The 16,960-nt window shown below is 39.4% G+C and overlaps 1 protein-coding gene across 1 annotated transcript in view; it reads left to right on the plus strand.

Moving 5' to 3' along the window:
* DDX10 (DEAD-box helicase 10) overlaps positions 1-16,960 on the plus strand; it is a 203,854-nt gene that overhangs the window by 12,471 nt on the left and 174,423 nt on the right. The window contains exons 5-9 of the mRNA XM_060770991.2: positions 870-990; positions 2,976-3,165; positions 10,160-10,286; positions 13,258-13,420; positions 15,472-15,556. Coding sequence (XP_060626974.2) covers positions 870-990; positions 2,976-3,165; positions 10,160-10,286; positions 13,258-13,420; positions 15,472-15,556 — 686 coding nt within the window. The remainder of the gene's footprint in view (positions 1-869; positions 991-2,975; positions 3,166-10,159; positions 10,287-13,257; positions 13,421-15,471; positions 15,557-16,960) is intronic.

Consider the following 16,960-nt stretch of genomic DNA (forward strand, 5'->3'; position numbering starts at 1 on the left):
GTTCCATATAAATCTCATCACATTAAAACAGTGGATATGGTCCTTAATGAGACATGCTACATTATCACAGGATGTCTACGCCCTACACCACTGGAGAAATTATACTGTTTAGCTGGTATTGCACCACTTGACATCTGTCGGGAAGTAGCAGCCTGTAATGAAAGAACCAAGGCATTGACATCTCTGGCCCATCTTCTGTAAGGATATCAGTCGGCAAGCCAGTGCCTTACATCAAGAAATAGCTTCCTAAGATCTACAGTGATAGGTGCAAGAACACTTCAGGAAGCCAAAGTCCAAAAGTGGCAGGCGAAAACCTGGAATCTCAATCAGTAGCTGATTCCAATTGAGAAACTCCCTCCTGGGCATACAGAAGAGTGGGAGACTTGGAAGGCACTGAACAGGCTACTCTCTGGCACCACGAAATGCAGATCTATCCTTAAGAAATGGGGCCACAAAGTGGAGTCCGCAACATGTGAGTGTGGAGAAGAGCAAACCACAGACCACTTACTACAATGCAGCCTGAGACCTGCCACATGCACAGTGGAGTATCTTACAGTGGCACCAGAGGCACTCCCAAGTGGCTAAGTTCTGGTCAAAGGAAATTTATGTCAAGTTTTTAACTTTGTGATTTTTTTTAAACATTATAACTGTACTCTCAATTAGCTTCTGACATGATAAATAAATAAAGTGGGACTTGTTCCTAAATCCCACTGGCCATGAAAAAAGGAGACAGAAATGTAGGAGAAATTGTGAAATACTGTGGCTGCACTGGTGTGCTTCAGAGATATTTTTGTTGGAGTGTTACCTGTGTGAGAGGCTTATGTCCAGACATTATGCATCCTACATCTCAAGTCTATCTGATATTTCAGGACTTAAAACAAGAAGCCGATCGAATCCACAACATTAATATTCTCATATGTACTCCTGGTCGACTTCTGCAGCACATGGACGAAACATCGTATTTTTATGCATCTGAGCTGCAAATGTTGAGTAAGTAGAAAACATTGCCATTTTTACCTGAATTGTCTAACTGAGAATTCAAGTGCTGAATTCTGTTCAGATTGTTCGTAATAGAATTCCTTAAACTCCATTAAATATCTAGGGTGCACACAGAGCTTTCTGTGAATAGAAATTCTTACTACCGCTGGAACATTTCTCTTAAATGAAAGTGAAGGGGAAGTATCTGTTCATGCAAGCTAGTTATAACTTGTAACAATTGGAATGTGGAAGGAAGATTAAATCAGTGCTGAATAGGTAACATTGGGGGCTCAGGTACAGTGGGCCCTTGGTGTCTGCTCTGCTTTAATTCCAGGATTCTCTATGGATACCAAAGTTGGCAGATGCTCAAGTCTAGTGATATGTAATGGCTTAGTAAAATGGTGTCTCTTGTATAAAATGGCAAAGTCAATGTTTAGTTTTAGGATTTTTTGAATATTTTTAAGCCATGGATTATTGAATCCATTTTATATTCCCAATTTATTCAAATCTAATGGTCACCTTTTTATTTATTATGGAGATTTTTTTTTGCATAAATGACCTCTCCAAACTTAGGGTACACATTAGATTTGTGTCATACAGTAATCTTAGTGCTGAACCAAAGCCAAGGGGGGAACTGCTTCAAGAGCTGCACCTGGAGCTCCTCTTTGAGGGACTCCACCTCTCATTTAATGGCCATGGCTCAATGCTCTCCTTTGACTATCTGTGCTCTAGTCATCCCGTTTCATTTTATTTTCAAAGAAGAAATCCTTAGCAGGCAGCAACTTTTTTGGCCAAATGATAAAGTGCACCTTTTGCAGCTGCGTATTACATTAGTCAGCAAATACTTTTTTTCTGGTTTCAGGGTTTTGGAAATTGAGGTGGTGTTAGATTCAATGGCACATTAAACTGGAGTCAATATGAGTATTTTATTTTTGGGATATGTCATTTTTCTTTGGGTTGAAAAGGCGGTTCACACCAAGTTAGTTGAAATTAATTTCAATGAAATAAAAGTTGGTGCAGCCAATTTAATCAAGCAAAAGGAACAAAATGGCAAAACCTTTCACTTTTGGCAGCTTCTTGAGGTTCCTTTAGTGGGTAATGACATAACGTACTTTCCATTACTTGTTACCAAGGTGCAATTGATGAAAACGTGTGGCTCGATCCTAGATTGATGCACATTTCTGTGTTGAGGCTATTGTACTCCATGCCATCCAGCTCTAGAACTTTTTGGTGCCTTCCTTTCAGAATAAGTCATTTCAAAGCTGGGGCAACAATAACACATTTAAATATTGTGCATACATGGAAAGGCTTTAATGTCCTGCCACTTTCTTGGTGGTTATGGAATATCATTCTAATGGAGAAATTAACCAAAAAAGTAAGGGCTACAAAAGATAACCAAGACCATTTTTAATTATATGAGACTTGGTACTTGTCCTCAAATGTTGATTTTTGGGAAGATACTATATGTAACAGTTGCCACATCAGCTGGAGATTTCTTACTTGGATAGCCAGAAAAGAACAATTCAGTATTCCTCATTGAACTGAGTCTCTCATGCACATTTTGTTGATTATGTTTGTTTCAGTAATATCTTTAAAAAATACCTTAAAAGGTTGGCACCAAAAAAACAAAAACAAACAAAACAAAAGGGTCCTGTTCCTGGAAAATTACTTACCATGGTCCAGTTGAGGATATTGAGGCGAAAGTCTCTAGCTTAGTAAGGTTGGAGCAGTGAATATGTGTTTTAATGGAAAGTTACTTTTTTTTGGAGTACAGCTCTCAAATAGTTCAACCAGCACAGATAGTGGCCATGCTGGCTGAAGGATCGAGGAACCATGTTCTAAAAATGTCACCAAGCTCTTCTTAATACTAAGACTCTTGATTCTCTTATTCTTATTGGGGCTAAAGCCTCTCGTGCTACGTTTTCTTTCTGATGACTAGAAGCATTTTTTGTAAAAAGAAAAATCAATTTCTTCCTATTTGCCTTTTTTTATTCCAGTCCTTGATGAAGCTGACCGAATTTTGGACATGGGCTTTGCTGACACAATGAATGCAATCATTGAAAATCTTCCCAAGAAACGCCAGACATTGCTCTTCTCAGCCACACAAACAAAATCTGTGAAGGACCTGGCTCGGCTAAGTTTGAAAGATCCCGAATATGTCTGGGTGCACGAGAAAGCAAAGTTCAGGTAGGGAAATTCCTGTGTGTTTAGCTTTTGAAGAAACAAAATCTTGCTTACTATTTTTCTCTTTTCTGTACCTGTTTATGGAAAGAAATGGGGTAAAAGCCTGCTACCCTTTGTGATAAAGCACAGAAAACTGAAGTGAGAGCAAACACAAAAAAAGGGGAAAAAATAATGTGGCGTGCTGAAGTGTGGTTGTATGATTCTTTGCTTTAGTTGCTGCTTTGTCATTTCTGTTAGTGTCTGTCCTATAAATCACTTCAATATATACCATCTCTTTTGGCCTTGAGACAGAGATCTAAAGTAGATATGTATTATAGTCAATTTAAAATAGATGGAAGTGGCTTCACTGTGCTGCTGTTCAAAAGGAACCAGTAAGTTTTCATTTAATCAAACCCTTGCACTCTTAGGTTTTGGACTGGAGAAGAAAAGTTGAACTGTGCAGATACATGATGCCCCATTATAATTCACTGTAGAAAAATAATACAATGAGCATATTTAGTAGGCTGGCCCAAATCAGTTGCCTTTCTGAGACAGAGCAAACTCTCTCTCCTGTTCAGGGCTCATTGTACCAAAACCCAGTCATGTTGTTTTGATACCTAAGAAAGAAATCTGACACACATCCCTTCCTGGACCATTAAAACATTACACTTTTGTTCTGCCTGATAGTATTGACTTTATACATTTAGATTTGCAAATTTTGTAAATTCTATGGGTTTTTAAATCAGTAGAAGTAGTAGTTTTATTTGAAGCTTAGACCATAGGTCTATCACATATAAGACAAATGAATAAATACATGAAAACCAGATTATTAAATGCAATATAAAATACACAATGAAAATCCTATATAAATCATTAAAATGCTACATTTATCAATCATATATCAACCCTTAAAATACTGCATAAGAATCTGCATAATTAAAACCAGGAAAAACCAAGTAAATAGATGGAAGTGGCATTACTAAAACTTAAGCAGGGAACACTTTGGATATAAAGAGCCATTATTACAGGAGAGTCTTGCTTATCCAACCTTCGATTATCCAATGTTATGTGTTATCCAACACAGTCTGCCTCCCGCCTGGATCCACAACTGTTTCAATACATTGGAACGTTTTGGTGCTAAATTCATAAATAAGGTAATTACTACAGAACATTATCATGTATTGAATGGCTTTTTCTGTCGTTTTGTTGTAAAACATGATGTTTTGGTGCTTAATTTGTAAAATCATAACGTAATTTGATGTTTAATAGGCTTTTCCGTAATCTCTCCTTATTTTCCAACATTTTAGCTTATCCAACATTCTGCTGACCCATTTATGTTGGATAAGTGAGACTCTAATGTAGTTAAAAGCATCCGCGGCACAGTCAACTGCACTGTCTTGCCTGGAATTTCTGTGCTTCCAGGGCAAAAAGGAGGCCTTGTGAATAACCACAGGGTTTGTGTCAGTATGGAAAGCAAAGTTTATTTTCTGAGTGCTTCATTCCATTGTTATCTATTATAGAGTCCCCCCCTACACGCCCACTGATAAACATTTATTGCTGTTTTCCAGTTTCGAAAAATGCCAATTTCCCAGCCTAAAACAGTCCTCCTCATATTCAAAATACTCTTTAAGTGATAAATTATGCTCCCCAAATCTATTTGGCAGACTGTTTAAAGAATTTTTGGTCAATTTTCCTGCTTCCCTTAGTTTTGGGATTGTAAGTGGTTGATGGATCATATTTAAACTATCTATGAGATTCTTCTCAGATTAATGGGCAGTATTTCATTGGGTGTTTGGCTTGCCTTTTTTAAAAAAAAAAAATGGGTTCTTGTAGGTTTTTTGACCTATATGGCCATGTTCTAGAGGCATTTCTAGATGGCTATATAGCCCGAAAAAACCTACAACAACCCAGTGATTCCGGCCATGAAAACCTTCGACAATACAGTAGAATTTTTTCCCCCTATATTTGCGGTGACATGAATATATTGCACAATATGGTTTCCTGGTTGCAGTAAATATCCATGTTCTTTCCTCTGTGATTCTGAAGGAGGCAAGCTAAGCCGGGGCTATCTTTAATCTTATCACTTGTCTGTTGGAGGGCCGGATTATAATTTGGAAAAAGAAGATGAATGAATTCTGATGCACACTGCACATATCTTATTTGTAGTGCAAAAAAACACTTAAAAACAATACAATAATTAAAATGAAGAACAATTTTAACCAATATAAACTTATTAGTATTTCAATAGGAAGTGTGGGCCTCCTTTGGTTGATGAGATAGGGTTGTTGTTGTGCTTTCAAGTCATTTCAGACTTAGGCTGACCCTGATTGAGGGCTGGGTAAATGACCCCAGGTCTTAGTTTGAGGACCTCTGATCTACATTGTAGAATTATTGCAGTTTGGCACTACTTTAACTTCTGTGGCCTAATGCATTATAAGGTATTTAGCCTTCTCTGGGAAAGAGTGCTCACTAGCGCCTGTCAAACTGAATATCTCATGATTCTAAATCAGTGAGGTATGGCAGTTAACGTGGTGTCAAACTGCATTAATTCTGCAGTGTAGATGTGCCTTCAGTCTTCCATGTTCCAGAAATATTGATCTTACCTTGTAAGGTAGGAGCTCCCGGTGGCGCAGTGGGTTAAACCCCTGTCTCAGCAGGGCTGGAGACCGACAGGTCGCAGATTTGAATCCGGGGAGAGGTGGATGAGCTCCTTTATCAGCTCCAGCTCCTCATGCTGGGACATGAGAGAAGCCTCCCACAAGGATGATAAAAATATCAAATCATCCAGGCGTCCCCTGGGCAACGTCCTTGCAGACGGCCAATTCTCTCACACCAGAAGTGACTTGCAGTTTCTCAAGTCGCTCCTGACACGACAAAAAAACAACAACAAAAAAACTTGTAAGGTTTGTAGCACTAGGGATTGCAAAGCAGTAGTGTTAATATCGTTGTTGTACTAGTTACTAAGAATAGCACCACCACCAATTCCTTAAAAAAGAAAATTTGTCATCAGAATTTCTGAGTTCTTTCTAGCAGCATTTAATCTGTTTCTTTGTCTGGAAAATAGTGAACAAATTTGTGTTATATCATGACTGAATTTGTCTGGACTGCTTTGAAAAATGCCCTGGGAGAAAGAATTTCCCTGCTGCACCTGCATTTTCTCATCTCTACTGAACAAAAAATAATAATGCAGGCCTCTTATCCCAGAGTTTTATTTCTGGTCTTGTGCAGTCACTTTGCAGGGTTTTACTTTTCCTGATACGAAAAGATTAATGATTAATGTCTTTGCAGTAGCATTTCCAGTTTCCTTTCAAATGTGCTAGCAGCTTGGATTAGACATGGAAATGAAATAAAAGTAAATGGTGGTTTATATTTTTTTTCGGCAGGAATTACTGCTTTGTGAAACAATATATCATTGGTTTACCAGAACAGGGGAAATGTTTCTAAGTAGGATCTATACAAGGCAGGAATGTCAGCTGTGTAATTTAGAGAGCAATGTGCTGAGCCAAATCATTACAAAACACTGTAAATGCAAAGCAAGTAACATCTTCAATAAAACACTGGGGATATTTTCAGTGAATCCTGATTTAACAGCTGGGTGATATATGATGCGGTTTGTATAGTTTCAGTCTGAATATGGATGGTTCTTTCTTTTCTCTCTCTTTTTTAAATGTGGGGAGTAATTTAAAGCATCCTCTCTGTAGCCTGATAACCTTGTTGTCCATGCCAACGCAAGGTCTTATTAAACTGCATCCTTGTTTGGTTTTGGTTTATGAGCCATTTGATCTTGATTTCTGCTGTAACTCACTGGAAAAGCATTTTTTTTAGAAGAACCCATATTCAGCCTATGACGTCTTCAATTAAAAATATCTCTTGCTTGAGTCCTTTGACGGTGACTACTAGTCAGTCTAGGAGGTCCAGGTCTAGATAAATCAGTGAACCAACTATGTCTATTAAGGCTTCTTTTATAAATACATATCTAATGGGATTACAGAAGGGGAAAGTGGCTTTTTAGGTTCAAGCAATTTGTATGCAGACCTTGGAAAGATTATGCCTTTCGGTTACAATTCCTGTAATCTCTCAGTCACTTGCCATGTTACTTTAGGGAGTATGAGAGTGATAATCCAACCTCCTTTTCTAATCTCTCTCTGCATATAACTAATGGAAAACTCCCTGCCTTGTTCATAGAATCATAGAGAGTTGGACGAGACCTCATGGGTCATCCAGTTCAACCCCATTCTGCCAAGAATCAGGAAAATCACATTCAAAGCACTCCTGACAGGTGGTCATTCAGCCTCTCTTTAAAAGACTCCAAAGACTGAGCCGCCACCACATTCCATGGCAGAGAGTTCCACTGCTGAACAGCTCTCACAGTTAGGAAGTTCTTCCAAGTGTTTAGGTGGAATCTCCTATCCTGTAGTTTGAAGCCATTGTTCTGTGTCCTAGTCTCCAGGGCAGTGGAAAACAAGCCTGCTCCCTCCTCTCTATGACTTTCCCTCACATATTTATGCATGGCCATCATGTCTCCTCTTAGCCTTCTTTTCTGCAGACTAAATATGCCCAGCTCTTTAAGCCACTCCTCATAGGACTTGTTCTCCAGACCCTTGATCATTGTAGTCACCCTCCTCTGGACACATTCCAGTTTGTCAACATCTTCCTTCAATTGCGATGCCCAGAATTGGACACAATACTCCAGGTGTGGTCTGACCAAAGTAGAATAGAGGGGTATAATGACTTCCCTGGATCTAGGCACTGTACTCCTATTTATGCAGGCCAAAAGCCCATTGGCTTTTTAAACTATCAAATGACATTGTTGACTCATGTCTGTTGGAAGACATGTAGCACTGATTTGTGTCTTCAAGCCAACTTTGACAATGGCAATCTGGTTCTAGATTTTTCTCAGACAGATTTCTTCAGAGGGAGTTTGTTCCTTCCTCCAACGTTGAGAGAATATGACTTGCTTAAGGTCACCCAGTGGGTTTCTGTGGCTGAGTAGGGATTTCAACCTTGTTCTCCCAGACTCGTTGCTGAGCACAGACTATTGTACTGCTTTGAGTCCTTATATCAGCCTCCCTGTATTGGGAAAAAGGTGGGATAAAAGTAAAGTAAATAAATAGGTATGTTGATTGTAATGGAAGAAGTGGGGAAGCACTTTTCTATCATTCCTGCTTCTCGCTTCTGCGTCTGTTGACTCCCTAATGACTCTGAAAATTCACTTTGAAGAGTTGAGGGTTTAAAATGTTTATGCAGTTTTCCTTAAAAGCAAGTCATACTAAATTAAGTGGGATTTAAGGATTGCAGCCACAGAGTTCCACAAAAAGTCTGGCACAATCAGAATCCCCAATCCAACCAGTAGCTCTGATCTGGTTCATAGAGTAGAGCCGCAGGTAGAATCAGGTATTACAATTATTATTATTATTATTATTATTATTATTATTATTATTATTATTATTATTTGAAACACAACAAGATGAGTCCATAGCAGACAAGATCACTCTGCTGGCTGCTGTATTGGATCACATGTCAGACACTTCCCAAGTGTCTAGGACTGTGTGATGTATTGGTGCATAATGTGTGCAGATCCCAGTAAGGTGGCCTTCTGCAGCTGGCAGATGGTAATTTTGTCAGTGCTGATTGTGTTTAAGTGCAGGCCAATGTCTTTAGGCACTGCACCCAATGTGCCGATCACCACTGGGACCACCTTTACTGGCTTGTGCAGTTCGATCTTTTCATATCAGCTTTTCCAGTTGTTTCCCTTCAATCCTGCTGTCACCTGGGATTGCAACTTCCACGATCCATACTTTGTTTTTTTAACACAATTGTGAGGTCAGGAGTATTATGCTCCAGAACTCTTTTCAGTCTGAATTCGGAAGTCTCAGAGTAGTTTGATGTCTTCATTTTCTGTAACCTTTTCAGGCTTTTGGTCCCACCAGTTCTTTGTCACAGGCAGATGGTATTTGTGGCACAAGTTCCAATAAATTATTATTATTATTATTATTATTATTATTATTAGTGATGTTATTGATATTATTGCGACTTCTTTATTTTGCTACTGAGCATAGACTGATTGATGGAGAACTGCATCCCTGCTTCAAGATCCTTACTTATATTCCAAAACTTTCCACAGTACGAGTCTTCAGGACATGGTGGCTAGTAGACATGTTTAGAGGATTCTGGAAATTCTAGTCCAAAAAAAAAATCCATATCCTTTCCCAAGTTCTGAAGGAACATCAGTTTAAATATTACAAGCACCATTCAGTGTTTGTTTATAATCTTACAAAGCTTTCATGATGTCAAAACAGGCTATCTGAAAGATAGCATTCCCCCATATGTCCTGCCTGGATTTTACAATCCTTACAAAGGACTTTCCTTTTTCACTTGCCAACATCTAAAACCCATTTGATGAGAATTCAAGAGAGGCTGTTGTCAGTGGCTGCTCCCAACCTTTGGAACATCTTGGCAGGAAAAGTCCAGCTAGCCTTTTTTTTACCACCTCCTGACAGGAAAAGACAATTTTATCTAGGCACATCTTTGACCCACAGGGTGACATTTATTGCTTAGTTTTTATGGATTTTATTGATGTTTTGCCTGATTTTTTGTGTGTGTCAGGAATGACTTGAGAAACTGCAGATCGCTTCTGGTGTGAGAAAATTGGCTGTCTGCAAGGACGTTGCCCAGGGAATGCTCGGATGTTTTAGCATCCTGTGGGAGGCTTCCCTCATGTTCCCGCATAAGAAGCTGAAGCTGAAAGACAGGAGCTCACCCCTCTCCCCAGATTTGAACTGCTGATCTTTTGGTCAGCAGTCTTGCTAGCACAAGGTTCTAACCCATTGCGCTACCGGGGGCCCCTGTTTTGCTGGATGAACTTTGTAATGTATCACTGTTATCTTTCACATTTTAATCATTACTGTTAGTCACCTTGAACATCACTTGTGGAAACCTAGGATGCAAATTGAATATAGTAATTATGATTGCAATTCTAACAGTTTCAAATGATAATGACTAATCTTTTCTTTCCCAGTACCCCAGCAACCTTGGAGCAGAACTACATTGTTTGTGAACTACATCAGAAAATCGATATGTTATATTCGTTTTTGAGAAGCCACCTGAATAAGAAGAGTATTGTATTTTTTGCAAGCTGCAAAGAGGTATTGCATATTCTGAATGCCACCTTGTAATTTATAAAAACCATTTTTGCTTTTTTAATAAAAAAATACAGGTAATACTATTCATGTCATAACTTCAGGCAGCAGCCTTGCCTCATAAATTAAACTACCTGCCACTGAATGTATAAATGAATACTTTAAAAAGTATGCTGTAATGGGCGAAAAACTGTTTGCAGGTGATTGGTGGAGTGTCTTGCTGTTAAAGCCCTGAGGCTGGAAATGGTCACATTTTAGTCTTGTCATTTGTAAAAGTCGTTGCTCTGAAAGTGACAGCTAGGGCTCTTTAGGATTGAGACAGAGTTTTGATTAACACAATGGGTGCATTTATAATAGGACAGGGATCTGTGGCCACAGCTTAAAAAGCCACAGAGCTTTACTGTGTGGTTAATTTGTTCGGTCCTTCGAACCTGCGCACAGCTGCCACTCTGGTTTGTGTCTTGGCCAACAAACCAGATGGAATCCACAAACAAATCTAAGATAAACCTTGGACTCTGTTTTAGGTTGATTTGGAGTAAAACCAATGAGAGTGGTAGCTTATACCCAGATTTGCATGTTCCCAAAAATAGCTGAAGTGGTGAAGCACAATTGTTCGTTAAGGTTTTCCTGCTGCAAAAGGCAGCAAACATTGTGAAACAACATGCTGCTCATCCACTGTTAAGGAAGGTTTTCTTATTTTATTATGTGAATACAAACTACATGTAATAGTAATAGTAATAATAATAATAATAATAATAATAATAATAATAATACTTTATTTATATCCCGCCCTATCTCCCCAAGGGGAGTCAGGGCTGTTTACAACAGATATCGGCAAACATCCAATGGCATGAGAAGCTGAACAAAGACAAATTTCAAAAACAAATTCACATCTATATCAAAAATGTATATAGAATTTGGCTGGGGTGGGCAAAATGCACCTCCATATGGACTTTGTTATGGTCCCGCTGATTGAAAATTACCCCAAAGTGACAAATACCAAGGGCTCCTCCAAACAGCTGATAATATACGGTGCCCCCTGATAGCAGCCACCGAGAAGGCTGTCTTCCACATTCGCAGCAGATGGGCCTGTTGGAGTGGTAAGCAGGAAAAAGGGCCTTCCCTGAAAATCTCAAAACTCAGGCAGCCTTATATGGCAAAATCCAGGCCTTCAGATATCATGGTCCTGAGTGATATAGTGCTTTAAAGACAATAACCAGCACTTTGAATTGGATCCAGAAACAGACTAGTACTCAATGGAGGGTTTACATAGTCTCTATAGCAGTGTTTCTCAACCTGTGGGTCCCCTGGTGTTTTGGCTTACAACTCCCAGAAATCCCAACCAATTTACCAGCTATCAGGATTTCTGGGAGTTGAAGGCCAAAACATCTGGGGACCCACAGGCTGAGAAACACTGCTCTATAATTAGTCCTGTCCAGTAGTCTGGCTGCAGTTCTTTGAGCCAGTAGCCATTTCCAAAGTCAGAACATTCTTTGTTTAGTCTGCATCTCCCTTCTTTAATCCCTTGGTTCATTATATCAATAGAAAACAAACATGGTCCTTCTTCCAAATGACACTGGTTAAATATTTGAAGTGAGCTCTCATGTTGTCTGTCAATCTTCTCTTCAGGATTGACCTTGATTTCCAGTTCAGTAACATGTTATTTGAGTCACCATCTTCTCCTGCATAGGGATGCATTGTTTTTTTTATATTTTGAAGGAGAAAAATGTCTCAAGGGCCATCTTCACTGGAATTTCCATCATATGGAATGATCTCCCCACTGAATGTAGGCGTGTCCTTTGTGGATTTCCATTCACTGCTTGCTACAAAGAGTTTGGTTGTTTTCCTCAATTACTGGCATGACCAGATATACTGGTTGTTATACTCTTGCTGTTGTATCATTTTTACTGCAGTTGTTAATAACTTTATTTTGTAAATCTGTTTGGAATTTTTCAAACTTACTAAAAAGCAAAATGTAAATGTTCTAAAATCTTTTAAGATCAGTTTCATTTGAGAGTAAGCAAAAAATGATTGTTGTTCCCATGTTTCATTTTGACAGAAGTGGGTGTTGCTTCTGTACCTCCATGTACAGAAGTGAAACATGATGTGAAGTGAAAACATGGCATTCCAGGGGGTGTCTGCTGCTACTTGATTAAAATAAATTGTAGTTGATTAATCACAAGAATTTCAAAATGACTCTACATAAAAATGGGGTGCAAACAAAGTGATTCTGATTGGAAATGGAAATTCCTCACACTGTCCTATCCACTACACAATGCTATCTTTGCTGATGAAATAATGGAGCACTATTTGGATAACCTGCTGGGTTCCCTGGTGAAGCAGCAGGTTAAACTGCTGGGCTGCTGAACTTGCTGACTGAAAGGTTGGTGGTTTAAAATCAGGGAGTGGGGTGAGCTCCCACTCTTAGGCCCAGTTTCTGCCAACCTAGCAGTTTGAAAACATGCAAATGTGAGTAGATCAATAGATACCGCTTCTGTGGGAAGGTAATGCAGTCATAGGAGATGAGCACCATGCCCCAGAGTTGGACATGACTAGACTTAATGTCAGATGAAACATTTACCTTTACCTATTTGGATATAACAACAAACATAGCAAGTAAAGACAAAGAACCACGGTGAATACCTTCAATTGTCTCTGTAATTTCATAGTAAGAAAGGTGGTTTTTAAAATACCCAAATTCATTCCAAAAGGGATGAATATGTAAAAGAGCAATGGCTCTTACATCGAAGAAAATGCCATAGCTATGGAATGTGTGCATGTTGGGAATAACATCCTTTTCTTCACCTGCCACTACTCAAATTCACCAGTCTGATTGCCCTACAGTTAAAAAACAAACACAACAGTGACATCTCCTGCAAATTCATTTGACTGTATTGTGCCATGTCATTGATTCACCATTTACAAAATAACAGTGTACCCCAAGGAACTTACGATCTAAATTGGAATTGATTTCTAGGTCCAGTATTTGTTTAGAGTGTTCTGCCGCCTTCGACCTGGCCTCCCCATACTGGCTCTTCATGGCAAACAACAGCAGATGAAACGGATGGAGGTCTACACCGATTTTGTACGCAAGAAATCTGCAGTTCTCTTTGCTACAGACCTTGCAGCTCGGGGACTAGGTAAGTAGACACAAATTGCTACGTGGCTGCATAAAGTGGAGAAGGGGGACTAGAAGCCTTTCACGTGTTTTAGGCCTCAGATCCTAGAAGCCCCAGCCACCATGGCTGACAGCAGTGAAATACGGCAGTTGTTTTCAAAACCATTTGGAGGACCAAAGGTTCATCATGTCTGATTGTAACGTTCCAGATTTACCTATCCAGGCTTTCCCAGCCTTGGGCCTTCAGGCTTAGTGCATCTAAAGGCTCATAATTCTTGAGGAGTATGGCTAGTAGACAGGGATCTCAGGAATGATAGGACACCAAAATCTGGGGATCCACAGTTGGCAAAGGTGGACCTATACTATTTTTTTCTTCTCTCATCTAGTTGTGTACATTATGTATGCACTCTTGTCCAATGTTAGAAAGTCTGCCAAGTCTCAATCTATATCTCTCTATACACAAACACACACACACATATATATAGAGAGATAATAAAAGTGACAATATGTATGTGTGTATGGCTGGGGTACCTACTTCCACAGACAGGCTCCCACTTCGATAAACAGCTTTAACCCACAGTGCTGAAGAGCCACCATAAGCCCTCCCTCCAATGACTTTTCAGGTTATAGCGAGCGCCATGAACATGTATCCCAACCCCTGCCAATGTCCTGCTCACCACCCAAGGAATGCTTTCATTCGGAGACAATTTAATCCTAGATTTTATGTGTTTCCTCCACAACAGACATCCCAGTGTTTCTTATTCTCTCCATTGGTGTGGAATTTGCATAATCCCACCCACTGCCTCTCCCTTATCCCTTTCCTACTCTTTTCAACTCTGTCTGCACAACAGAGCAGAACTAATCATCAACTAAACATACTGGAGGAGTTTGGGGGATTGACTCTACATGAAAGAAGTTGTAGTCCACCTTGCACCAAGTCAGAGCATTTTGACCCCCACTGACAATGGTCCTGAACCACATTTGGCACACAGAATCCCCATGACCTATAAAAATACTGGAGAGGTTTGGGGGGAATTCACCTTGATTTGTAGCCGTTGTAGGTACTGGGATTTGTAGTTCACCTGCAATCAAAGAGCACTCTGGACCCACCAACAATGACCCTGGACCTAACTTGGCATACAGAACCAACATGACCAACAGAAAATATTGGGGGGGGGGGGGGAGAGAACCGATCCTTAATTTCTGGAAGTTGTAGTTCACTCACATCGAGAGACAGTGACCACCACTGATAATGGATCTGGACCAAACTTGGCACACAGAAACCCTATGACCAACTGAACCTACTGGAGGAATTTGAGGGGACTGACCCCCCATGGTGGGAGTTGTAGTTTATCCTGCAGCCAGAGATCACACTGAACCCCACCAATGATGCATCTAGAGCAAATTTGGCCAACAAAATGTGCCTAAAACACAGAAGGGCGGGCTAGAAATGTATGAAATAATAATAATACAACTGAAAACAACAGCATTGTAAGCTTTTAAAATTGTGATCAAGTATCTTCCCTTTATTTTTGGAAAAAGGATGAATAAAATGCTGGGAAATGAGTTGGACAGAAAGAACGGACTAGGAAAATAGGAAAGAATAGTTTAAGAAAGTTGAAGGTTAAAAAAGAACACACGAGATCCTTTTTTAAAAAAATCTTCCCCCAATCTGCACATTTAGATTAAGGAGGAGTTCTTGACTGCAGGAAGATTGAAGGCCACTGGTTTAAATCACTGAATGTTAGCATTTCTTTTGAATTTGTTAAATGCAAATTATCTGTCTCTCCACATCAAGTATAAAATTGCACTCCATTTCACCATCATTACTTGCCAAATGAAGATGCTATTAATTTTAGTTCCTTCTGACAAATAGATAAAGCCGCTATGAGTGATTAATTTCACTTCATGAGCAGGCTCTTTGAATACTGTGCCAGCAAAATAGATTTGAAGCATAGAATTTGTATTGAATTATACTGGCCAGATGAAAAGCTCATCTTCTCTGAATGAATTTTAAATGTTGGTTTTTTCCCCCCAACTACAAAACCTGTATCCTTTGCATTGCTTTCACAGACTTTCCTGCTGTGAACTGGGTCATTCAGTTTGACTGTCCAGAGGATGCCAATACTTACATTCATAGAGTTGGGAGAACAGCCAGGTATGAACTTCAATTATTATGTGGGCCTCAGGCCATAGAACTGAATCTAGGCCACTTGTGATCAAAATCCAGTTCTCGCATTCCCCACACCTTCTCCATTATATCAGTATTTGATTATTTCTGATTTATTGTTAACGTGCAATATGTAAATCTACAGAGGATACATTCTTGAATTTACCATGGAAACAGTGAAGTGAATGATTTCCACTTGAAGTTACCATAGAGTCATCCTGGAAGATTTCAAGAGAGGCATTCTTTCTAGAAATGTATTAGGTACTCCAGTATAACACTATGGTAACTTCTGATTGAAGCATTCCCTGGAGGACCTTGCACATTCCTAGAGAACACATATTTTGTTGAATGAGAGCACGTAAAACAGTAGATACTGGTCCTGTGGGTATGTGGGTCTTGCTGTATCTTTTCTGAGCCCTAATTTTATAGTACTAAGAGATTTATGGTAAAATATGCTGGCATATTTGGTCTCATCCTTTGGACTTTGGCTCCATCCCTCATGCAGGCTCAATGAAATTCTCTATCGAAGATCTGGATTTCAATGTCTAAACCAGTGGTTCTCAATCAGTGGGTCCCCAGATGTTTTGGCCCTTAACTCCTAGAAATCCTTACAGCCTGTAAACTGGCTGGAATTTCTGAGAGTTGTAGGCCAAAGCACCTGGGGGTGCACAGGTTGAGAAACACTGGTCTAAACTGAAATGGCCAGTTGTGTGTAGAAAAGAGCTTCAACCCCATAGGCTCTTCAGTCAAGGGAAGATGAAAAGAAAGGAAGAAATGAGAGGACAAGGTGTATGAGGGAAAGAGAGGAAGGAAGGAAAGAGCCACGAAGAAAATGCAAACTCAGGCAACACTAGTATTGATCTAAAACAGTATGCCAGTCAGTTGTCCAAGCAGTGGCACATTTGTTCATATGTCCTTAAAAAAAACATTGTTCCCTCAAAAAGTTGCCTAGTGTTGGATTTCATTCCTTTTGCATAATCCAGAAATACATGTCAGCAGGTACAACATAATATTCACTTGCTGTTTGAAACTGTTGGAGATTAGTCATGGCATTGTAATAACTGTATGGAGTATATATTTTACTGGGTTTTAAAATATTTATTCTATGCACATATGGGATTCTGGACCTTACATTTGGATTACTGCTGAGTTTTATGCCTGATTTGCTTCTGTTGTGCTGCAATGTTTTTCTCTAGACCCCTCACTGGTTTCTGTTTGCATACAAATATTATGTGTACCATTGAGTATTCTTGCAGGTCTTGTTGAAATAATCAGACTCTTATTTGGATTCACTTTAAGTCTGAATTGTGGGGAATATGTAAGCAACATGCAGGTTCTGAAGCACTCTACAGTTGCTTGTTAGGAAACTGAGCATATCGTATTTAATTTATT

This window comes from Anolis sagrei, chromosome 3, assembly GCF_037176765.1.
Source record: "Anolis sagrei isolate rAnoSag1 chromosome 3, rAnoSag1.mat, whole genome shotgun sequence".
Taxonomy (NCBI): domain Eukaryota; kingdom Metazoa; phylum Chordata; class Lepidosauria; order Squamata; family Dactyloidae; genus Anolis; species Anolis sagrei.